The following is a 24,405-nucleotide window of genomic DNA, read 5'->3' on the forward strand; positions in this document are numbered from 1 at the left end:
GAGCCCCCATCACTCTGCAGGACTCTGTGCTAGGGCAGACCCAGCAGCTTGATCCCCTTGCCTGTGGTGCCCTGGCAGCAGCTCAGCACCAAAGGGTTTGGGCAGGAGGCAGAGGGGAACGCTGCCAGGAGGTGAGAGACCCTCCAGCATCACCAAGCCAAGCCCCTGGGGCCAGGCAAAAAACTTCTGGCAAGGACTCTGCCCCCACCCAAAAGCTGTGCCTGGTCCTGAGGAAGGGGTGGCAGCCCAGCCTGGCTGCAGGGATCAGGCACGGGAGTAGGAGGCAGCCAGTCTAGGATGCAGGTTGCAGTCGGTCCATGCTGGTGGCTGACACTCTCCCACTGCCATTTCATTTGGGTCCTGTAGTCTCTGCCCCAAAAATGGGTACATCCCCAGTCGTCCCAAGGCTACCTGCCCCATGGGAGCAGAAATGTGGAATGGCCACGAGGGTGATGAGTCATAGTTCTCAGGGGATCAGTAGCTGGAGGTGTTGAGGGAAACAAGGGGGCTGGTCACGCCAAGCAGTCGCCAGGCAGTTCGTCAGAGTTTCCATAATGAAGATTAAAGTGATAAAGCTTGAGGAGGGAACAGCTCATAAACCTGTGCCAGCCATGCTGGCACCGCATGGCACTGCACGGAGGACCTCTGCTGGCACAGGCCCAGGGCCACCGTTAGCCCACGGCCAGGCTGCACTGCACAGGGGACAGGAGTCTGTCCTTTCCAGCCCCAGCCCACACATGAGGCCAGGCAATGGAACACACGAGGCTCAACAGCTTTGCAACGTTTACTCCTGAAAAAATAATTTGATTCAGAAAGCGGCAAACCCTGGTGATGCCACACACCCAGCCCTGCCACGGCTGCCACCCCGGAGCCTTGCTGGGGGAATGGGGAGGAATGGAACAGCACCCAGCAGGCCCAGCAGGTGTGCCAAGAAGGGAGATGATGCCCACCAGTCAAACCCTGCTGTCGCTGACAGCAGGGACCCACAGCCCCCTGGTCACTGCAGGGTTGGCACCAGAGGAGAGGGGAACTTGTGTTTAGCCATTCTCTACCCCAAGGACCACCCTCCCCAGCCCCAAGAAGAGCTGGGAGGAAGCCAAGCCCGAGCCCTGCCAGAGAAGAGAAAGGGGGTTCCTTTATTTTGAGGGGGAAGAGAAACTAGGCCTTGGGATGCTAAGGAAAGGGTAATAGTGAGCCATGGAAGTTTTTCCAAAGCAGGGCATGGGGAGCGAGCTACGTTCCCCAAAAAGAAGCCAAGTCCCTTTTCCATCACTCTGAAAAGACCTTTTACGCTGAGGGTCAGCACAGGGGCCACCTGCCCACTGGCTGCCAGACTGGAGTCCCTGTGTTGAGGAGGGCAGAGGAGGGCAGAGTGAAGCCCAGACTGGTGCTGCAGGCTCTGGGATGTCACCCTACACGCTCTTGTTCCCCTCCTGCATCCAACCTGTTCCTGCTGCCAGGGCAGGCATGCAAGGACCAGAAGGGTCAGAGTCCCTGCAGTCACACTAGAGCTGCACTGGGACCACCTTGGCCAAAGAGATTTCCCTGGTTTGCAACTTTTCCTTCCTATTGTGGGCAAGGGAGGAAGGCAGGGAACAGAGGATGGAGCCAGGGGGACAAGAGACAAACCTTCCATGACTGCTCCTGCACAGGCTGGGGGCTGCCAGCTCTCCATGTTGCTTTCCTGTTATCCACCCCCTTCCCAGAAGCAATAAATAAATAAGTTAGTTTGTAGTGTATGTAGACCCCAATGCTCAGTTCACAGTGAGAAAATGAAGGGGAAGAGCCCCTGTGACCTCAGGGAAAGGGCTGAGCAGCAATCTCTTGCTGCATGGAGGAGAAAGGGAGGTGTACTGAGCAAGGGGAGCAGGACTACCCCCCAGGTACAAGAGGGGCATTAGTACCAAGTGTCTGGGAACAGGAGGGGACCCTGGGGTCCTTCCTAAGGCAGGGAAGGGGGGACAGGAACCTCCTCCCTCTCCCTCTGCATGAGGAGTGTACCACAGCAGGACAGCTAGGCTGCCCATCCTAGATCAGCTCACAACTTCCCTGCTAGCAACGTACCACAGTCAGGGTGGGGATTCAGGAGAAGGAATTCCCTCTGCCTTCAGCAGAAGCAGGAGATAGCTGGGCAGGGAAGAGGGAGAGACAGGGTACAGTACCACAGGCAAGGTCCACGTCATAGTGCAGCATCTCTCACTCCAGAGGACTCTGGCCCATCCTGCCCCTGCAGCCAGGGGCACAGCCAGTGGCTGCTCCCATCTCGCTCTGCAAGGCACTTTCACCCCCTCTCCCACGACTCGGAGGGCAGGGCTGCTCCCCACAGAGAAGGTGGGTGAGGATGGTCTGAGCTGCAGCACAGTCTGATCCCCTTCCATCTACAGTCATCTCCAGTTTCCAGAACTGACAGCCCTCGTGCTGGGCACGGGGTGTCCCCGATGTGTCTGCAGCAGGTCCAGCTTCTCTTCAGCATTCCCTTTTGCCCGTGAGCTGGGATGCACCAGTACCTGCAGCCCACGAAACAAAGCCAGTGTGCAGGAAGATATCCAACCCTGCATACAGTCTTCAAGGTGCATCCATCGTGCAGGTAACAGAAGAGATGCTGGAATATCCCTTTTTCACCACTGTGATCACCATGGGGCACACACAGCCAGCCAGGCAAGAGTTAATAAATACCACCCAGCTGGCAGGCTGCAGCACTTGCACCATGCTGCCTTCTCAGCACTTTGGGGCCAAAAAAGGGGAGCAGAGGTGTTTCTTGAGGCCCCCTCTAGGCTCCAGTTGAGCATCTCCTTCCTCCAGCCTTGCCCAGCCAGGGGGCAAAAGGAGCAGCGTTAGTAAAGCGTCTGTGTTAAAAAACGGAAGTTCCTGGGATGGGGGTGACGTATCTACAGGGAATGACCCTGTCCTGTGCAAGGGAGAGGGAGACCACAACAGGGGGCTGGAGGGAGCCCAAGATCTCATTTTGCAGCCCAAAACAGGAGTCTGTATCCAGTCACCAGCCTCCGAGAGCTGCTGCCAACTCTGGCTCTGCACCGTGGGGGTCTCTGTCTTCCCCCAGTCCCCTTCACTTCCAGCTGCCAGTCTCAGGTCTGCTCTGCTGCTGCAACCGCTGGCACTGCCACTGCCCCCTCCTCCTTGGCAGGGGGCTCCATGTAGATTGGAGTCACTGATGAGGGTTTCTTGGACCTGCAGGTGAGGGAGCTGGATGGGAGCAGGTAGGGGTGGCGGTCTCCCTCAGGACCCCAATTCCCAACAGCACTGCCTGGCATGATCTCCTTCCCACAGGGACATCCTCCAGCCCTGGGAATGTATCCTGTCCCCCCTCCCACCACACAGACTAAGAAGGGGGGGTGATGTCCCGCCAGGATTGGGCTGGGACAGGAGTGGATGATGCACTGTGCCAGGCAGGGGGCAGTGCCACGAAGATGGGGGATTACTCAAATTGTTGTGTCCCTGATACTCACGAGTAGGGGGAGGCAGGGACCCCCACCACAAGGAAGTGGTTCTTCTTGCGGAAGAGCCGCCACAGCCCCTTGTGGTTCCCACGGACGTCCAGGTCCCAGATGTGGAGGCACTAGGATGGTGGGGTGGGAGGAAGAGGAATCAGAGCCTGGGGACAGACACCAGGGCCAGGCATCCCCTGGCATGGGAAGAGCCACCACCCCTGCCCTCACCAAGGCAGTGCAGAGAGGGCAGCATCCCCCTCCAGCCACACCGAGAGCTTTAACATCACCCAGGGACAGCAAGAACCCACTTGTTGAGCTGCATTGATGCCATGGGCAATCCCAAGAATGACAGCCAGGTGTTTCCTGGTGATGCAGAGAACAGTGCAGGCCTGAGGACAGGCCATGTCAGGGGCCTCACCTTGGCAAGCTGAGTCCAGGTGGTGAAATCTGCTTCCTGCTCCATCCTGGTGAACATGACGTAGACCTTGCCCTCCGTGTCGGGCACAAAGGAGTCCTCGCAGGGATTCTTGCTGTGGTCCAAGACCTCAGCCTCACTGTGGAAACAACAGGGAGTGAGAGGGGACTCCACCTCCACCCTATTCCCACGGCAGAGTACTTCAGACAGGCACCAGGGCTACCAGGGCCACCTCCACCCTTCCTCCTTGTCCTGGTTGGTTCACCCACTGTGCCCTGTGGCCTCCTGACCTTCCTGTAGGCACTTACCCCAGGAGCCGATGAATTTCAGTCTCATAGGCATCCTTCCTCAAGCTGTGGGAGGAAGAGAGAACACAGAGATCAGGGCAGAGTCAGGCACTTTGATAAGCAGGGAACACCCAAAATGATCCAAATTTAAGACTGCCCCAGTGTAATACTAAAGGTAGGTTGGAACTAAAAAATGGAGAGCAGTGACTGCCACACATCCTGGTGATGTGGCAGCAAAAACATGACCCTTCAACATATCCACCTGAAGTACAGGGAAGCCAAACCCAACCTTGTGTAAACCAGTGCCAGGATTCCCCAGCAGAGGCCAGTGTGCTGATGCAGGAGGTTATGGCTGTTCCAGAAGGAAGGGAGACAAGTCCAGCACAAGGAGAGAAGGGTCAGGTCAAGCAACTGTTTCATCAAGATCTCATTCATTCTGACCAGCACTCACCTCTCCACATTTTTAAGCTGGACATTTGGAACTGTGTTGAACTTGTGCTTCTTGAAATAGGCTTCCTGGGAGGAAGAGAGAAGGGAGGGAAGGAAAACCGCATTTGATCAAGAGTTGGCAGTACTTGGGGATGACCTCAAGCATCCCCACTACCTGGGAAGGTGTCTGAGTCAGAGATCAGCACCAGGACAGGGCTTGGGGACCGCAGGAGGTCACTCACGTGGAAGTAGCCGTTCATGTTGAGCCCCACGATGCCGAAGTGGTAGGAGCGTGAGATGTCAGGGATGATGCACTCCCGGCCCTTCCGCTGCTCGGGCATCCGCATCCACATGTCCCAGTCCCAGAGCTGGGGAGGGGAAACTGCCACTCACACTCAAGTTTGGGGACATGATTAGGTAGTATGGCCATGCAGGGAGCTTTCTGGGTACCCACACCAAGTCCAGCCCCTTTGGCCCCCACCTCTCTTGGCTGCTCCAGCCAGCTCTGTGGCTGGTTATGAGCACCCAGAGTGTCCCAAATCCATTCTGCTTGGGCATCCTTCCCAGTTCAAGCACAAGGATAGCCCCTCCAAGAGCTGCGCACACAGGGACTGGGTGAAGGTCAGGGCCTGCTGATGGGCAGAGATGGGGTGCAGAAGTCAGGGTCCCTTAGAGTACTCACCTTCTCAGGGGTTGGCCACTTTGGTTCCAGCTCATCCTTGTACAGGCTCTTCCGGAGCACCCATCCCAGGCCTGGCATGGTCTCCACACGATACAGGAGTGAGGGGTCCTCAGCTGTGTGTTCATAGCCCTGCAATGTTATGGAGATTGTTCAGCACCCTGAATGTGCCCCTACCCCACCAAAAAGGGAGATATTTTGCTCCACTGAGAACCTCAGTAGAGACAGAGAAGAAGGGACCAGCCAGTGGGAAGCACATGGCAGGGACAGGATGGTGATTTGCTGGGGCACTTTTTTCAAGAGTCCAGGGCTGGGGAGACAGACCCACTTAGGATGCCCTGCTTTAAAGATGGAACCTGGACCCCAGACTGACATGGGAACAATACAGGGCAGAGGTGACCCTGTTCCATCATCCTTCCCTGACTCACCTGGTCATTCCATGCTGAGATGCAGTACAGGCTCTCGTCCTCCTCCAGAAGGTGTATTGATTGGCTCAGAAAGCTGAGGAAAGAGTTGAACAGTCCCTAGTCAAACATCCTTCTACCATGTAAAACAAGGCAAACTCTCCACCAAGGGATGAGCCACCCCCAACTGCTGGGACTACTCATCCCAACTGGTGGGGAGGAACACCTGAAAACAAGCTAAGCTGCATCTCCTCATGGAGAGGGGACAACATTGTCTCCTGCTCAGTCTCTCCTCCTTAGGGAAAAACAGGAGCCCTGTTAGACACTGCCCCTGTCCTCTTGCTATGGGGCAGCCCCAACCATGTATGCACAGAAAGGATCAGTGTCCCCAAAAAGCAAACCCGGAAGAGATCCCTGACCCTGAAGTCACTCTGCACTGAGTGCCAGGACAGTGGACTCAAGACTCTATGAGCAGAGCTCAGTTAGGCTGTTGCCTGGGGACTGCTCAGCCTCAGATAAGTGAGCTACAGCATGGCAGAGATCTGGCCTCTCCTGAGCAGCCAGAGAGCTCCAGGAAATGGTCTGCCCACACAGAAACCCACAACTTTACCTGAAGAAGTCAACAGAAATGTCAAGATCTTCCTCCAGAACCACAGCGAATTTAGCTTCCTGTAGGGCAAGGAGAATGTCAGAAGGATGGAGACAAACAGGACAAAGCAGAGATAGACAGTGTCCCCTGCCTGTGCTGTTCCCTGCCCCTGAGGACTGATTCCAGCTCCCATGAGAGGGGATCACAGATGCCAGGGACACCCTGCGCTGTAGCAGTCACACTCACCGGGAACAGGTTGAAGGTTGCAGTCAGACTGGCTTTGTAGTGCTACAAGAAAAGACATCCATTGCCTGTGTTAGCATCAGCCTGGCACAGATCTGGGCCTAAGCCTGCCTCCTCAAATGCTATCCCAGGTCCCTGGAAATAACTGTCCCAGGATTTGGAAAAAGCTCTCTCACCTGGGAAACTCTAGCATTTTTAATGCTGATGGGAGTGTGCTGTATTCCTGAGAGGCCAAACAGCTCCACGACATCCATTGGCTCCTGCAATGGGAAAGTACAAAGCTCATCAAACATGTGGGTCATTCTCCCCACCCTCTGCCAGTGTCAGGTCCCTAGGACAAGAATATCCTTGGACATGGCTGTCTTCTTGGGGCAAGTGAGGCTCAAAATGATGCTGTGCTGTAGACCCTGCAGCACAGAACTCACCAAACCCTCCTGGCCCTGCAGCTCTTGGGTATCGCCATGAGTTTCTGTTACCTCTGATAGTTTGCAGACCCAAAGTTGTATCCAAGAATACCAAATTCCCAGTCCCCCATGGACAGTGCAGAAAGAAAACAGGTATAGCCAGGAACACCTAGTAGCTGCTTAATGGCAAGACCACTATCAACTCAATTTTCTCTCACAGTTGCCTAGAAAAAACCCTTCTGACCAAGCACATCTGTACTGGGGCCAGAAGTAACTTATATTTGGGCTGACATATCTCTGCCCCAAGAAGGACCCACCAAGGCCTTCTCCATCCCCTTACTGTGCATCCCATCTCCAAGCCACAAAAGAGAGGAACTCCCATTGTACCAATCAGTACCAACCCCCTTTCCCTGGTATCCACCATGGCAGCATGAGCATGCAGGCTGCCCCCTCGTAGCTGAGGGATGCTGCTCCAGTTGCCATGGCAATAGATGCTGCTATCTTTAACCACTCTGATGTGGTACAGCAAGAGTCTGCATAAACAAACCAGCTCCCCCAGCCCCACGACCTGGCAGTGGTGGGAGAGGCCTGTAAGGGAACAAGCCTGTTCCCTTCCCTGTCTCCATCACAAGGCAACCAGGCAGTAACTCACCAGATGTTGCAGAGAGGAGGCCTAGCAAGCTCCTGAGACCTACTAAGACCCTACATGCCTGTCCTAGACTTCATTTCACTGCAAGAGAGCCAAGACTTGCAGTAGGATTCTCCAGGGCTTTATAAGGTTGAGCTGAGAGGAAGGTCTTTCCCTCTAAAGGGCCAGTTCTCCTCCACCTAGCCCCATCTTTCATGAGCCCCCAGCTTTGAGCCTTATGAGAACACACTGGTTTGGGCCTCTTCACTTCTTACTGAGAGTGGAGCTGGACAGGCATGGTTGGACTGGTTTGTTCCTCTTCACACGAGGGAGCTGGACAGGTGGTGTTACATCCAGACCCTGCCCAAGGGGCTGACGATGCTCATCAACTGAGAAAAGAGGACGGGGAGAGCCCAGCATGACCACCTCACCTCATTCCTGCACAGTAACCCCTTTCTGACATGGAGACATCAACTCTGGGCTCTGGGAAAGGCCAAGGCAGCTTTATCCACAGGCATGGCTTGGCCAAGCTGACTTTGCTAAGAGCAGGTGAGGAGCAGTGTGACAGCAGGAAGGGTGATGGGGCTCATAACCTGCCACCCACCAAGGACTGGGCCAGAACCTCATACTCTCAGCTGGGGGACCATGGAGCTGGCTACATGGATCTCTGGGAATGCTCTCACCTCATAGTAGCCATCGATGAAGACTGTGATCATCTGTGGATTGACGCCCTGAGCCGACAGCAAGGAACGCAGCATCCTGGGGAGAGAGGAAGGGGCCTGAGAGCAGCACAGCCCCGGTGGGCACAGGCCCTTCAGCAGAGGGGTATGGATCCCTTGGGATGGGGGAAAGTGTGCATGATTAGGGAACAGGACCTATTGCCCTTGGGCTCTTCACTTTCCCATGGCCAAGGACCCAGGGAACTGCCCAAGCAGGTTGGCCCATGCTGCTCATGCAAACCCAGGAGGCGGCTGGATCCTGCCAGCAGGAGAAAGGGAAGGGCCTGGGCCATGCCTGGTCTTGTAGTGCAGAGCAGAGGAGCCCCCTGGAAGTCCTTACCTGTACAGGTAGTTGGGCCGGTTCCCTGCAATAACAGCTACAGGCACATCAAAGACTTTGTTGTCTTTGAGCTGGAAGAGAACAATGTGTGTGAGTGGGGTGGGAGAGGCTATGCCAACCACAACGATGCTATGATTTTATGGCAGGTTCCAAGGGATAGGGACCTGCTGCTAAAACAGCAGAGTTGCATAGTCCTATCCTTTAGTGCAGGACCACACCAACCAACCAGGACACCGCTCAGCACTGCTGGAGATCCTGCCAGCTTCTCTCCTTCACCTCACCTCTGCCCCAGCTCCCAAATCAGAGTCTGCATCCACTCAGAGACCTTTGTCTGAACCCTTCAGCACTGGGTCAAGGACAGCCCAAAGGCCACAATAGCTGCTCCATCTCCAAAGGTACAAATTCTGCTGCTTACATTGGTGTCCCCAGAGCCAGCGTAAGCTGGGGGCTCAGGGCAAGGGAACTCCCTTTCCCCAGTATCACCTGCCCCCATGTATCCACTTTACCTTTGCCAAGGCTCTGGGCTTGCCCAGGGGCAGTTTAGAATACTCAGCTGGTGCTTAAGAGCAGGGCTCTGCACCTGAGCTGCAAAACACGCCTGGTCTGGCCCAGCCCTCCCTCCTGGAGCTTTCCCTGAACACTCTGCCCCGGCACTCACGGGATCAGGGTTGAACTCGATGGGTGTGGGGTCTTTGCAGCTGCAGACGCTGCCATAACCTTCTACTTTGCTGCAGAACCTCTTCCGGCGCCGGTTCAGCTCCGTGTCGGGCCAATGGCACTCAGCATCTGGAAGCACCGAGGAGCAAACACAGACCTGTCATCCTCAGGGCCTCACCTTGTGTGCTCCAGGCTGCACTACCACACACAGGGCTGTCCCTGGGCTCAGCCACCACCGAGCCAGTCCTTGGTACCAGGAACAATCAACGCTTCCGGATGTTGGATAGAACCACAGGAGCCATTCAGAGCCCAATCCCACCTATGGCCTCTCTGAGCAGCAATGGGCTGTTCAAGGCCAACAGTCAGAAAAGACCAGACCAGGTCTGGTTTGGACAGGTGACAAATGTCCAGACCACATTCCCACTTCTCTGTCCTCACCCTTCTCAACAATCACACATGGAATTGCCAGGAAGGCAGGCAGAAGGGAAGCTGTGTCCATTTTTAAAGTTACCACCACCATCTCAAACAGCCTTAAATCCATCCTGGGATTTTGCTAACAGACCCACAGCTTTGACTTAAAACCAGGCAGCAGGCAGACATCTCCCAGAGATACCACAGAGCAGACTGCACTTCCTACCTTCCACGGATGTCAGGTGAACTTCTGTCTTCAGCAGGACGGGGTCACCCCACGTCGAGAGGGCAGGTGACTTGGCGTGCTTCTCCCCGTACACTTCCCCTGGAGCAGGGACACAGGGTCAGGACTGTCTGGAAGGGCCCATCAAAGCATGACCAGAGGCTGGGTGGCAGCTTGGCACCTTTTCCCATTGGCCTCTGACAAATTGTTGAAGGAACACTTCCATACTCTCCCGACCCCCAGGAATGGAGCTGCCACTGTCTGTGACTTGTTCCCTGCTCATACAGCATGCTGGGGACAGGCTGGGTTTGTCTTCCCCTGGCTTCTCCTAAAAAAAGGAGCCACAAACCCTCTCCCAGCCTGTGCAAGACTCACCTCCCTTCTTCCCCACAAATGTCCACATGTCTCTCCAGCTCAGGAATGGTGCAACTTGGCTCCCCAGGCTTTTCAGGACACTCTTGGCTGTGTCCTTGAGGTGAAAGGAGCCTTCATCCTGCAAAAAAACACAACCCTGCTGCTGAGGTGTGGCTCCTGACAAGGAAAGTCTTCCATCAATAACAAAGAAGTAGAGGGCCCACTCCTACCCTTCAACCAGTTGATCCTGAAACCTTCAATGTCTCTGTGCCACTAAAGCTGCTGGTGGCTTCATCATGACCCACAGAGAGGTCAGAGGAGTCATGGACTCCTGTTTCCTTGAGACCAAAATGTTCTCAAGCAGGGCCTCGTGTTAAGCAACACTTCACACAGCTAAACCTGGAACCCTGAAGCAGCACAGTGCTGTCACACAGCAGCCCAGAGCCAGCACAGTCCACAAGACCTCTGTAAAGCCTGGAACTGGGACACAAAAGTATTCCACCACATCCTGGTATTTCCTCATGTTTGTTCTCCACCTAACACCTTGCTTATTGCTGCAGGCTCTGACACATCTGCTTTTTGCTCTCCTGCTTTGCAGGACACACAGCAGTAGCTGCAGCAACAAGGGAGGGCAAGAGGGCAAGGGAGGTGATCCAGCCAGGGAGTCGCAGCCCTGCAGAGATGTGACATTTAGCACTGGGAATGCCTGGTGACATTCAGAAGGCTACTGCCTAGATGAGCTTCAGGGCATCCTGACTCAAGATGACTTTTCCTTTTGACATGAGGGTCACATACCTTAATGGTGAAGATCAGGATTCGGCCCCGGGCAACCATGTTGAGGAAAAGTACCATGGCTTCATCTTCATGGGGAGAGTAGGTGTCAAAGACCCTCTTGGCCATCACATGACCCTATTGGTATTTAAACATCAGATGCATCTTAAATACCACATGGTACCAACACAGAATTATGGAAATCTGCCCTGGAAGCCTCATTCCTTGAGCAACACAAGGAGTGGCTTTTCCGGTCTGCCAGGGAGTTAATCCCCAGTCAAGCTCAACCCTCAGGCCTTTGGGACAGCATCACCCAACCTCACAACTCCTCCCCTGCCCGCTCCTCAGGGACAGCAGGCAGCACAAGGGAAACCCCACAGGGACAGTCTGGGTGACCATGTCATGCTCTGCAAATGACAGATAAAAAGCATTCGGGGATTTCCCTCCTCAGGCACCCAACATCAAGAGCAAGGACAAACTGCCCAGTCAGAAAGACAAATGCAGACACGTGGGGATGCTTTACCGTGGCCTGATTTAAGACGATGACGTGGATCCCTCTTCCCTGCTCCCGAGCCTCATCTTCCAGGACCTGCAAGTGGATTAAGTGATGAGAATCATATGCCAAGACCTCTTCTTATTGCCTGCCCATTTGGCACAGCAGAGCCCCCAAACAAGGGTCAAGTCTCTCTCCTGTGACGTTTTGGCTTTGCCCATGGCAGTGGTGGGTGCCAGAGCAGAAGACAACACAGGAGAATAATCCTAGAGTCCCAGAGGCAGGAGGGGGATCCACTCCTAACCTCCTTGCCACTGAGTTGCTCTCACCACTGCTGTTTGCAGCTTCACCTGTTCAGCTTTATTCACCCTCTGCACACAGGGACAGCACTCCCGTCCCTTACCGTTGTCCCATCCACAGCCACGTAGACCTTGGACCGGCTGGAATACACCTCGACATCCAGGACCTTCTTGTTGTTGACAGGGTGCCTGGGGACCTCCACATTCAGCATCTCATCATCTACAGTGGAGAAATGCCCAGTTTCAACCAGTCTTGCCCCTGCTCAGCCCAGCCAGGCCTCCAGAAGGTCATGCCCACCAGGCATCCCAGCCCAAGTAGCCATGGGAGGGATGGCAGGCACTGGGAAAACACGAAATGGCAACAGGTCTATCCCCACACAGATCCCTACAGCCAAATGTGCCAAAGCCTCCCATAGACAGACTGGTAACGAGGACAAAGTTTTCTATTAATTTTTATTAAAGCCACATGCACAGATCTATCTTTTGTGTTGTAGCTGGTCACAAATTAGCCCTCACTTTAAGAAATTACTTCCCTCCCTCCAGTTTCCTTGCTTCCAAAGCACAACAGGATGCTGCTGCTCACCGTAGTCCTGTGCAGACTCCTCTTCCTCCTCATAAGCAGCTCTCCTGGTATCCAAGATCAGCTTGATGTTCACGATCACAGTCACAAGCAGGAAGAGGACAGCACCTGTCTGCAATGCAGGATGCTTTGTGTTAGCAATTTGTAAGTAACAACCCACTTTGGCAGGGGCTGCAGGGCACCCCAAGGAGATGTTGCAAGGCATCACAAGCATCTGTCAATTCCCCTGTTTTCTTCTGGGGAAAGCAAAGAGAAAAAAATACAGGTGACCGAGTTTTATCGTGAAAGGCATTCATCAGCTGGAGAGCACTACCTTCTAGTTATGTGAGAATTAGCCCACTTCCAACATATCCCTGCTTCCAGATCTGTGAGCAGATTCCTGTTAAAATATTACATCAAGTTTGAGGACCCCTGCAGGCAAAGAGTTTGGTAATTCAGAGATACAACTCCCAGGATAACCTTAACTTCTGCCTCTCCTGCAGCATCACTACTGTCATCTGTCCCCCTGCAACGAGAGGATGCACTCCGGGTATTCAGAGGAGAGGAGATGCTGTGCAGCTAAAACAACCAAAGGGAAGAAGCTGAGGTCTGCTTTCAGGAAAGAGCACTGTACCACAGGCTGCAGAGAACAGCCCACAGCTTTACTATCTGCAGCAAACTCCAATGCAACCCACGTGGTTGCTGACACAGAGGGCTGTGGGAAAGTCCAGGGGCTGTGGAACAGTTCATAAGAACCCCTGTTGTGACCATCACCATTGCCCATGGCCTTGTTGTTCTCAGACCAAGAGGAGGTGCAAAAGACTACACCACTTCTACAAGCACCTGTTTTTACTTAAATGCATCTTGCTCCTCTCTTCCTCAATGTCAGTCTTTTTCCTGGTATTTGGACCCAATGTAAAGCAGAAACTGCTCCACCCTAACAGGGACCCTGTTGAGATGGAGCCACACAGGAATACCTGAACCACAAACATCTCACGCTGGGAAATAATCTACCTTCTGCAAGAGCAGGTCTGGCCACAGCCAAGAGGATGGTCTTATAGCTGCAATGCTGGGCTGGGATGCAGGACTGAAAGGTCAGACCTCAGCTGAAACAATTTGTCTGTACTTGAGCCAGGGAGCTTTGTAACCCAGGACCCAGGTGCTGCTTTGTAGTGGAAAGGTGACAGTAGCACATGGTGGCCACAGGGCTCTGCATGGGGACAAAGGCCCTGACCAGCAGCTACAGTCTGCCCTAGGGCTGGGGAACAGCTCCAGCAGGGAGCCCAAAAGCTGTCCTGGACAGTCAAGAAGCGAGGGAAGGCTTTGCCATTGGATTAAAGACACAAAGTCCTGAGCAGCTGTTACTCCCAAAGTCAACACTGCTGCAGGGCTCCACCAACAGCCTCCATGCCACAAGGGTCTGTCCAGCTCACAAGGGAGCCCCTACAGAGGCCCAAATGTGACTGATATGTGTTGCTGACAGATTCACCCCATGGCCCAAAAGCTCTGGCCCCTTGGCCCAGCCCTGCTTTGGATGTACCAGGTGGTTTCCAGTTTCAGCCATGCAAGCTCAGGGTCCTACCAACCCCCCTGAAGCATCCAAAGACTCAGCATGGAGGTGTCACAGCAACCAAGAGAGAGGAGGGGAGAAGTTGGTGGAGGCTACTCATAATTTGGTCCCCTGGCAAGGGGTGCTCAGTCGGGTTTTGGGTGGTTTTGAGACTCTTCCCTTGCCCCTCAGCCCCACAACAGCTTTCTTCCTAGAAATTTGTGCTTCTCCAGCTCTAGGACCCTTGATTCTCTGCAGTCTGGTGTGGGGTTGGGATCACACACAGGCCTGCCCTTGGTGAGAGGCACTAAAAGGATTCCTGCTCTGTCTGTCCACCTACTGCCTCAAAACTACATGTTGCTGCTCTCACTGCCAAGCAGCCAAACAGGTTCAAGGAGCAACTGGGGAAAATGGAAAACCAGCAATAACACAACATGATGACATAAATGTCACTATGGCATTTTGGCTTGTTAATTGGCTGTTGACTCAGGAGCATGAGCACCTTTTGGGATCTGTGCACAGAAAGCTTTTAATTAGGCAAGAACAGAGCTGTGGGCTTGCAGTGAGGCAGGAAGGCCACCTTCCCAACCTGCCCAGATCTTCACCCTGCTCAGTGCTGGGGATGTGAGGGAGCACCCCAGTGACCAGAGGGAATAAGTCAGCACTAAGCAAGACCAGCAGCCCGGTCTAGCAAGGCTGACCCAGTCAGAGCTGCTGATGGAGACTCAGATGTTGCAGACCTGGCTGCTCCATACCCGAATCCCTGGGTTTACCTATTCTAAGCCCAATTTTCATTTGTTTTTTAAGCCACAGCAGTACCACAAAGGACAGAGATGACAGCAGGCAGGCTCTAGCCCGTTGCCCCAGCATAGTGAGCAAATTCTGCCTGAATGACCAGACCCATTCCCAAGCCTTGAACATCCCATCAGACACAGAACTGAGCAATCTCCTTCCCCAGCCTTCATCCTCCCAGGCACATGCAAAACCCTCCCCTGCTCCCTCCCACAGCAACCAACTGCCAGATTTTATGAGCTTCTCTCAGGAAAGGCACCTTTTCTGCTGTTTGCTGCCATGGGGCCAAACCATTCCTTACACCCCCAGACACCCTCTAGGACGCTGTCTCTGCCAAGGATTAGCACAAGCAACCAAGCCTGCAGCTTTCCCAGACGCCAGCTGCCTCTGGGGCATGAGATCCTGTTACAAAGCCCTATTTTCTCTGTCCACCTGTCCTGCCCTACGCCAGGCTTGGTTTGCAAACCAAACAGGCAAGAATGGTTTCCCTCTACAGGCTGAGCCCTGCAGCACTGGGTCCAGAGCCAGGAGGGGAGGAATCAGCCAGGTTTCTAGCTGAAAGACTCCCAAGGCCACCTGGATAATTGTGTCTCCTCCCATAGCCACTCAACAGGTCCCTTTACAGCTGAAAGGAGGTGCCAGACACGGCAGGTCCTTCCACACAAAGGCACTGGAGGGAGCAAGCTGGGGAGCAAGCTACACTTCCCCAGCATGTCAGGTCACCCACACTGCCAGCAGACCCACTTCCAGCCATGGAGTGCTCCATAAATTCGTAAATCCCATGGATTATCCCTCCTAATCCCCTGCAGGGCTGCGGGTGACTCACCTGGCACAGCTTCCGCAGCGCGCGCTGGTTCATCAGCTTGTACTTCCAGGCCAGGTACCAGCTCCGCTTCTTGTGGGGCTTCACGGCGGGGTTGGGCTTCCACTCCTCCATGGTCCCGGGGGCTGGCACGGGGGCAGAGGTCAGGATGTGTGCTGCTCCACTCCCATGTCCATCGAGGCTCCCTGCCAGGGTGGGACGGGTGCAGGGTGAAGGAGGGGAGTACCTTCAAACCCCCTCCTTGGCAAAGGCAGTGCCTGGCACAGACAGTGCCCATGAACAGCACTGACTAAAAGCCCATGGGAGCCTCCCTGCCTGCCAGCACTCCCACGGGGAGCGATGCAGGAGGCCAAAACTGTGAGCAGGGCGATGGGAAGCCCTGAACCAGGCCAACCTGGAGGCTGCTGCAGTGCCGCGGGCCCACTTCCATGCTCCGGGAGAAAAAAGCTGCCCAAAGGCAGGAGCTGGCGACAGGCCCCGGACCCGCAGGTGCGATGGAGGGGCCGCCACTGGTCGCATGTGCCTGTGCAGAGACGCACCCTCCCCACGCACAGCCCGGGCGCGGAGAGCAGCGCCAGGAATGCCCTGCTGGGGCCCCAGCACCCTGGGGCAGAGGGGCCGTGCCCAGGGGAGGCCAAGCCTCGCGGGGAGCAGCCGGGCCCGGGGGGGATGCAGAGCCCCGGGAGAGCCAGAGACCCGGCCGGAGCACAGCGTCCCCCAGGAGCACCAGCGACGAGCTGGAGGCACCGCAGCCGCCCGGGGCGAGGGCCCAGAGGCTCTGAGGGGAGGGGGGTAGCGAAGGGCACCGAGGAGCTCTGGGCGGGGAGGGAGAGCCGGGAGGGCGACAAGGAGAGCCCGGGGGGGGGCGCAGCGTCTGTGTGTGTATGTGCGTGTGTGTGTGTGCCGGCCGCGCTACTCACGGTCCGCGCGGGGAGGCTGAGGCGGGGCCGGGCAGGGCTGGGCCGGACTGGGCTGGGCCGGGCCGGGCTGGGCTGGGCTGGGCCGAGCTGGGCCGGGCTGGGCTGGGCTGGGCCGGGCTCGTCTTGGCTGGGCCGGTCCGGTCCGGTCGCAGAGGCGCCGCCGCCCCGCGCACCCTGCGCGCCGCTTCCGGCGCCGCAGCGACACCGCGGGGGGCGTGTCCCGCGTTAGCCCCGCCCCCCCCGCGCGCCGCTCTGCCCGCCCCGGCGGCCCCTCGGTGGTTGCGCGGGCGGAGGGGGCGTGGCACTGGGGAGGGGGCGTGGCAATGGGCGTGCCCCCGGCGGGCGGGGCGTGGCCGCGCGCGGGCCGCGGTGACAGCGCGGCCGCCGCCGCCCCACCCGCGCATGGAGGGCGGCGGGGAGGCGCTGCCCGCCGACCTGCGGGACCTGGCGGGCAAGGTGGGACGGCGCCCGCCCGCCGTGCTGCTGCGGGGGCTGCGCGCCGACACCGCCCCCGCGCCGCCCGCGCCGCCCGCGCCGGCCCGCGGCGAGCGCTCGCCGCTCGCCGAACGCCTGCGGACGCTCCGCCTCGAGCTGGTGAGTCCCGCGGTACCGGGGCCACCCCCGGGGACTGGCCGTCCCACTCTGGGGTCGCCGCATCGTCCCCATCCCGGGTAGCAGCTTGCCGACCCCGGTGACAGCCCCCTGATAGCGCGCTGCGCTCTGCCGGCGTTTTGGGGAACCCTCCCTCCGCGCTTGCTCTTTGCAGGTTGACAGCCCCCAGCTCAGACCCCTTCCCCGGCCTTTCTCTGTCCCCCGGCGCACGCAGCATCTCCCGCCGGGCTCTCGCGGACACCTCGGCCCACCTCCGTCCTGCCCCCTCACCCCGTGCACCCCCGGGTTGTGCTCCCGCGGTGTCCCGGGGTCGGGATTTAGGGCAGGAACCTTCGCCAAGGGCATGGTGGCGGATTTTCTCTCCCCCAGCTGTGACCCCCTGGGTGACAAGGCAGAGGCATGGCTGGGAGCCTTCCCGGGGTCCGGTTCCTGCTGGGGCTTCTCGGGTGGCTCGTAAAGGGTTGGGCTGCGGTGGGAGCCTTTCCCGGGGACCGTGGGAGTGCCTTCCTCGCCTCCCTCTCTCCTGGAGGGAGCAAATACGGGCGATGCCTGCGCCTCCGGGAAACGTGGCGAGATTGGGCAATGGGTTCAAGTGCAGCTGGGGGGAGGGACTCTCCCACGCATGAACATGCCGAGCGGGTGGGAATGAGCATCGTTTCCATAGGGAAACAGGCTAAATACGCCCGCGTCCCTGCCTGCCCCTCGCGGGGCTGGAGCACCACCCAGCCTGCGCCCTCCACTTCGCCGGATTCAATATTCCCATCGGTGCAGGAGCTTTCATCCTCCCTCCACTTTCATCCTCCCTCCGCGCCGCCTTCCAGGCTGCACCCTGACCGGAGGAGAAAGGTCTTCGGGCCCTGGGTTGTTCAGAGGAGGAGGAGGAAGAGGAGGGCAGAGTGGTGTCTGCCCTGCCCCGGTGCAAGCAGGCTCAGCCCATGGCCAGCAAGGCCTGGCTTTGGCCGGGCATTATTCACCTCAGCTCAGAAAGGCTCTTCCTTGCTCTGCCCTGGCTCATCTCAACGGCCAGGGAAGAGGTGGGGACACCTGACACCCAGGTCAGCAGTTTGGGGATGGCACCCAGGTACCAAACTCAGCTCAGGGTTCCCCTCATGTCCCCATCCCGATGAACAGGAACCAGAATTCCCCCCCCCCTCCTCCCCTGAGCAGCAGAGACCAGCAAACACAATGCTTAGAGGATAAGCTAGCCTGGAAGTGGGCGGTGGGAGGAGAATTCAGCAAATTCCCACTCTTGCCTCCTGGTCTGAGGAGGATAATTTATACCTAGGGCTCGATGTATTGAAGGGAGAAGGTGCCCGCAGGTTTCTTAAGTGCTGAGGAGGGGAGCAGGACCATATCTGCCCCTAGAGAGTGTGAGGAGGAGTGTGACAACCCCCTGGACAGCTGCCCTTGGTGGGAGGTCAGTGCAGTGAACTCCTTCAGTGCATCTGGAGGAGTATAGAGAGCAGCCTGTGCTAGGTCTCCTCCCACGATAACCTTGACTTGCTGGAGAGGGGGTTTCTTGGAGTGCAATGCGGGGGTCGGGCTGTGCTGAACTAGCAGCAAACTGGGGGGCCAACTCCTTCCAGCAAACAGTATGGAAAGCTGGGAGTGTTATCCCACCCTCTGCTTTTGGGGTGGCTCCCCTGACATCTCTGACAGCTGCAGTTCTGCACGAGGCAGAGAAAGATGGGGAACCCCCCCATCAGGGGTTCCCAGCCTCCTCCTCCCACGTCGTCTCCCTGCCAAGGCCAGATGCTTTAGCAGTGCGTGCAGAAAAGTCCATTGTAGGCAGTTTTTTAAATAACTTGCCTAGAAAGGAAATTTCTGCACTTGGAAGCTGGCTCCTGCCTCAATCCGGGCACATCGCTGCTACTTTTTATTTAAATTCAGCTTGAGGGGCGTGGGGGAGGGACGGGGGCTTGGTGTCAGGTCTTTTACAAGTCTTTGACCCTCTTTTTGTGTCGTCTGGAGTGAGAGGTGTCACGTGCCAAAATCCTGGCTGGAGTTTTCCCAGGCTCCTTCCTTGGATGCTTTTGTTGCTGCTCTTGCTGTGGGACCGGAGACGGGGGTCTCAGGAGACTGTCAGGTCACCCGTGGGCGAGCGAGTGACTCCAAGGGTACCGGATGCTGGGGACCAGGCACTGTGCTTAAACGTGATCCCAGGGGATGGCTTGCATTTCTGTCTCAGCTTGCTGATGCTGGGGACAGGATGTGTTTGTGAAGGAGTCCGTGGGCATCCACAGCTCCCAGGCTGCCTGTACCTGCCTTGGAGTGGGTTTTTCTCTCTTTCCCCCCCCCGTCGTTGCCTTATTCCCTTTCCTGGCAAAATATTTGCGTCCCGCGCAGGGGAAATCCAGTGGCTTTTGGCGGCCAGTATCATACAGACAGGAATGTCTTGGCACATGGGGCTTTCCGTTAGGAAAACAGATGTTTCTTCAGCAAATGAGGTTTGCAAAGAGCTTCCCCAGGCTCGGAGGGGCAGGAGCCGGCAAGGCAAGTGCTGTGATCAGCAATGCCTGTCCTCTTCGTCCTCCCGTTTTGGGAGTGATTTGGGTCTCCAAATCTTGCTGTGTAACTTTGTCATCAGGCTTTGACATCACCTGTCATCCAGGTTCAGACCCTGGAAGGAGAGAAGTACTGGCATGAAGGGACCGGCCTGGGGAGGTGCTGATGGTCCAGCCAGACCCTTGCCCTGATCCATGCTTGATCCTTTTGCCCTGATAGCAGCCTCCCAGGGCCTGGGGGATGCTCTGGGATCAGATCTGCACCCAGTACCTCCAGTTCCTTGCTTACTCCCTGTTCCCATAGGAGATAGTGACATAGATGCCCTGGATTTATTTCCCTGAGGGGGTTGGTGGCTGGTGGGAATCATAAGTAGCTGGTTGCTGATGGTTGTGTCCCCAGGTCTTGGACAGGATCCCCTGGGATGGTTCCCTGCAGGGTGTTCTCCCATACTGGGCTCTTCATCAAGCAGCTCAGGAGACCTGTGGCCGCTGTAGTGACACCTCTGCCAGGGTGGGTTGGGACTTGGGGCCCTTGGCCACTGGGGTCACCTTGGTCCCCTCAAAACCCCCCTGCTCTCTATCTCCCCTCCAGGCCTACCTGCGAGCCGTGGATGTGAAGATCCTGCAGCAGCTGGTGGTGGTGAATGAGGGCATCGAGGCGGTGAAGTGGCTGCTGGAGGAGCGGAGCACCCTGACCAGCCGCTGCAGCAGCCTGGCCAGCAGCCAGTACAGCCTGGTGGAGAGCCAGGAGGCCTCGCGGCGGGGCAGCTGGGACAGCCTGCAGGACCCCAACGACAGGCTGGACAGCATCTCCGTCGGCAGCTACCTGGACACCTTGGCCGATGACATGGATGAGTATTCCCAAAACGCTGCTGAAACTGCTGCTGCATCCACATCGGGCAGAGCCCTGGCCAGGGCGGAGCAGGATTGGGTCAGGATCGACCCCGAGAGGGGTCTTGCAAAGCAAGAGAAGGGCAAAGCCGAGCACGAGTGGCCCCACGTGGACCTCTCCCCTCCTGGGTTGCCCCCGGATCACCGGTTTGCTAAGGAACCCCAGGTGGCCAACGGGTATTTGGGCCAGCAGCCCCCCTCTCTGGAACCAGGCAGAGACACCAAATCACCATCGGGGGCTGGAGAGAGGCTGGGGAAGGGGAATCTGGGTGGGAAGGCTTGGAAAGCTGAGGCTGACTTTGAGAACTGCAAACTCAACAGCAAACTGCACCTGGAGTATGATGCCCACTGGCGCTGGCTCCAGTCTCAGGATGATGTGACATTCTTATAGCCCGTGGCTTTGCCTTCCCAGTCCAGCTCTCCCAACTGCCCATTCTGCTTGATTTGTCTGTGCTTGGGAGAGTTGGAGTGGCAGGAGAGGGGGGGACAGGCTGGCTTGGTGGTGTTCCTCTGATCGCCCCAACACTGTTTGGTGATGCAGCCATAAGGAACAGGGTGCCTGCCCTGCAGCAAATTTCTGGGAGAGGCAGGATGAGGTGGGTCCTGGTAAATTTAATCCTTTGCTCTGGGGTGGTGCTTGCAGGTGGCTGGACACTCCTCTGTTGTCCTTGATGGTGGTGGTGGGGAAACCTGGGACAGTGGGACTCCTGGGACCTCTCCCTCTAATCCTCAGCCTCTTGTCTGCAAAAACTGAGGACCCTTTCCTCAAAATAACTACACAGAGAGGAGAGGAGACGCTCCCACACATCCACAACTCAGTGGCACCAGCATGCTCTGTGTGGGGCAGGACCATCAGCAGGGCATGACCTGTTGGATCTGCTCATTTCCATCATCATCTTCAAGGCCAGTGTCCATCCAGGGCAGAGGTGACCTGGAATTTGGCCCTAGCAATTGGTGGATGCTAAAACCCCTTCCCTGCTGGTGAAGCCCTGCCTGGTTTAAACACCTCTGTGAAGCCAATCTGAAGGGGGGCTGGGCAGCCTCTGCCTGTGCCCTGCGATGGAGGGATGACGGTGCAGACTTCCCAGCGTGATGACACGAGAACGGCAAAGCATTGGGTGGGAAATGGAGATCCAGCTCTCCCAGTTTGTTTCTGGACTGTCTCCCACCTTGGGAGCAGTCCTGCAGAATCCCCAGGATGTGGCAGCATACGGGCAGCCTGGCAGAGCCTGCAGGGCTCAGGCTCGGAAAGGCTCCTGCTTTCCCTGACGCACTGTGATGGTGGTGAAGGCTGGGTTTCTCCACCTGTGTGATGAATGTTGCCAGGTCTCTGCCTCCTACCAGCAATCAGAAGCATGAGGCTCCTGGGCTGGGGTAGATTTGCAGTGGCCCTGCCCCAGAGACATCAACTCTGTCTTTTTAGCCTTGGCTTCTGCCTGTGCCTTTTGCTGTCCACCCACCACGCCTCCCAGCACACCCCTCGCTGGCTTGCAGAGCATGGCTTGCAGCTGGAGCTGTGTGAGAGCTTGGGCAGGACCTGCTGCCTTCACCAGACAATGCAGGGAAGGACCTAAGCATCCTGCTTCGAGGAGCTGGGCTCTTCCACTCCTCTGGAGTGTCCTGACTTCAGAACCCGTGGGTACATCTGTCCCCAGAAAAGGGCTGTGATGGTTTTGCTCTCACCACGGTGCTGTTGTTCCCTTGCCTGCATGGGTCGCAGCTTGGATCTTTCCTTGCCAGGGTGGTCATCAGAGGAGAGTGGACATCACCTCATGATGTCAATGGGAAACTAAGAGAGGGCAGACCTGGCTGTGACTCTTTCTAGATGCGAGATGTGAGCTGGCCATGGTTATGAAGGTGTTTGGCTGCACAACAGGTTCAGATTGGTGTCTCTGAAGCAGCACCTTCAGTGGAAACTGCCCTCTGTACTGAGACCCCCGAGCACCCTCCCTTCCCCTGCAGATGGAACTTCCCTGATGGACATGGAGAGCAGGACAATATCCAGAATTCCCAGAGATGGCACCTGCTGAGGACTTGGGGGAATCCCAGCAAACTGGGACTGGATTACCCTATGCAAGCACCCGTCTGCCTGCCCTGGAGCAGCTGTGCTTGGCTTGCTGTTGCCTGCGAGCTCCCTGGGTAGCTCTGCTGCTGACACTGACCCACCATGTCCCCCAAGGCTGGCTGTCCCCTGCTTTCCTTCTAACCCTGCATGCAATGCATCAGCTGAGGGTCCCCGGGGGAGACGGGGTAAGTCCTCCAATGCTGTTAAAATCATTCTCAACAAAAAATATCTGGCTTAATAAATGTTAGTGTTTCTCCCAGGCCACGCTGTCGGTGCTTTGCTGAGCTCATGGGTGTTTCTAGAGGAAGGGGAGAGGCTCTGGGCTGGAACACCCTGGAGCCACTGGCAGCCCTGCAGGAGGGCAGGTTTAGTCCCAGTCCTGAAACAGGCACAGAGCAAGTGTCTGGGGATTTTTTCCTTCTCACATCGGGGTGGTGACACATAAAAGTCATGCTTCCTGAAGCAGCTGGGTACCAGCACACATCTGCTGGGAGCAACATGCTGGTGAGACTGTTTTGATCTCAGCTGAACTATATGTCCAGCTACAAACATCAGCTTCACCCCTCCTGCCCCAGATTTCCAAGGAAGATCTGTTTAGGTGTTTGCCAGCCCTATGAGCTGTGCTGGAGTCTCTGTTTGCTTCCCTGTGTTCTGCAGTGGCAGCCTTGGCTCCTGTGGCCTCCTGTCCCCGGGAAGTGCAGCGTGGATCTGGGTGTAGAGCAGAGACTTCTCCAGCCCAGCTGGGGCAGGAGCAGCACAGCTCTGATATCAGGCTGTTGGGATTTGCTCCTGGGTGGATCACTTTAAAACCCCAAGAGCCGGTGCTCATGCAAACATCAGCTTTTCCAAAGCAAACGCAATCGGATTATCCGGGCCTGCCATCCCAGCCTCAGCATCCCTTCCGGCTCACGGCTTTGACACTGTGAGCTTTTGCAAATGAGGAATTGGCTGCTGGAGCCAGCAGAACTCAGCAGGATTTCCCAATGTTCTGCTGGGCTGAGGTAAAAAATAGAATAATGAAGAAAACCTTAGAAATAAAATGCCCAGCCCATTCCTCTTCCAAATTCAGACCTCAGCAGTCGGACAGCTCTGTATCGCCTCAGAGGAACTTTTGCTGGGACTCCCCAGTCTGGCTTACATCAGTTCAAGGTGCCCACAGTCCCAAAATCTGTGTATCCCCCAAATCCCAGCCCTTGAAGCTGGAGGAGTGGATGGGACCTCACAGTTTTCCTGCCATCCCTTGCTCTGTCTCTGGGCTGCCTGGATAAGGGGTCACCCCCTCCAGGCTTTGCCCAGGCGCAGGCAGAGCCAACATGTCCCAAAGCCACTCCGGTGGAACACCCCAGGGACCTGCATCTTACTGAAAGGTGGGTGCAGCAACGGGGTGCAGAGCACCCAGGGGCTGGAAACAGCCCACAGCATGGATCCACAGCCTTTCTCCTGGTTTGCCTGGCCCTGACTCTGCCTGCTGCTGCCCTTGGGCTGCTCTTGGGCTGTTCTTTGCCGGTATCAGGTAAGAAAACAAGCAGATAAAGCAGGCAGGATCCCAGCCATGCCAGAAAACACCCACCTCTTTTACAAGAAAAACACCAGCAAGCCAATTTTTTTTCAAGATATACACGGAGATTAGACTGCCTTAACGAGGCAGTAAAACACTTCAATAGCACTCCTTGCTTGTTATTAAAATGTCCCCTGGGCTTTCCCCTCCCTGCGGCTCAGCTCCGAAAGGGCCTGTCCCCAGAGTGCTGCAGCCAGCTAAGTGATTTCTGTTAGTTCCTGTGGGGAGGAGGCATGAAAATAACCTTTTCCCAGGGGAAAAATAGTGGGGTCTCCACGGACAGAAGGTGGATGGCCAAAACAACCCTCGTTGGTCTTGGGGTTCTTGGCCCCTCTGCC

At 56.5% G+C, this 24,405-nt stretch overlaps 2 protein-coding genes across 3 annotated transcripts; one reads left to right on the forward strand and one right to left on the reverse strand.

Annotated features, from left to right (window-relative positions):
• Positions 1 to 766: 766 nt before the first annotated feature.
• Positions 767 to 19,839, reverse strand: POMGNT1 (protein O-linked mannose N-acetylglucosaminyltransferase 1 (beta 1,2-)). Of its 2 annotated transcripts, none has more exons than XM_051795694.1 (22): positions 17,329 to 19,839; positions 15,521 to 15,702; positions 12,378 to 12,486; positions 11,899 to 12,014; positions 11,526 to 11,591; positions 11,027 to 11,140; positions 10,253 to 10,370; positions 9,881 to 9,979; positions 9,245 to 9,372; positions 8,587 to 8,657; positions 8,211 to 8,286; positions 6,672 to 6,755; positions 6,499 to 6,540; positions 6,274 to 6,332; positions 5,688 to 5,760; positions 5,263 to 5,391; positions 4,823 to 4,948; positions 4,603 to 4,667; positions 4,173 to 4,217; positions 3,868 to 4,003; positions 3,468 to 3,577; positions 767 to 3,189 (listed from the first exon to the last, which is right to left on the reverse strand). In XM_051795694.1, the coding sequence occupies exons 2-22, from the start codon at positions 15,629 to 15,631 to the stop codon at positions 3,087 to 3,089; spliced, it is 1,980 nt and encodes a 659-aa protein (XP_051651654.1). In that variant the 5' UTR covers positions 15,632 to 15,702; positions 17,329 to 19,839; the 3' UTR covers positions 767 to 3,086. The 2 variants fall into 2 exon arrangements, with proteins under 2 accessions (XP_051651654.1, XP_051651644.1); XM_051795684.1 differs by lacking the exon at positions 17,329 to 19,839 and adding an exon at positions 16,438 to 16,572.
• LURAP1 (leucine rich adaptor protein 1) lies at positions 16,809 to 22,769 on the forward strand. Its single transcript, XM_051795900.1, has 2 exons — positions 16,809 to 17,031; positions 20,146 to 22,769. Exons 1-2 carry the CDS (start codon positions 16,840 to 16,842, stop codon positions 20,833 to 20,835), a joined length of 882 nt encoding a protein of 293 aa, XP_051651860.1. The 5' UTR covers positions 16,809 to 16,839; the 3' UTR covers positions 20,836 to 22,769.
• Positions 22,770 to 24,405: the final 1,636 nt, after the last annotated feature.

Source organism: Manacus candei, unplaced genomic scaffold, assembly GCF_025592945.1.
Source record: "Manacus candei isolate 608988 ecotype Guabito, Panama unplaced genomic scaffold, ASM2559294v1 h1tg000005l, whole genome shotgun sequence".
NCBI lineage: Eukaryota > Metazoa > Chordata > Aves > Passeriformes > Pipridae > Manacus > Manacus candei.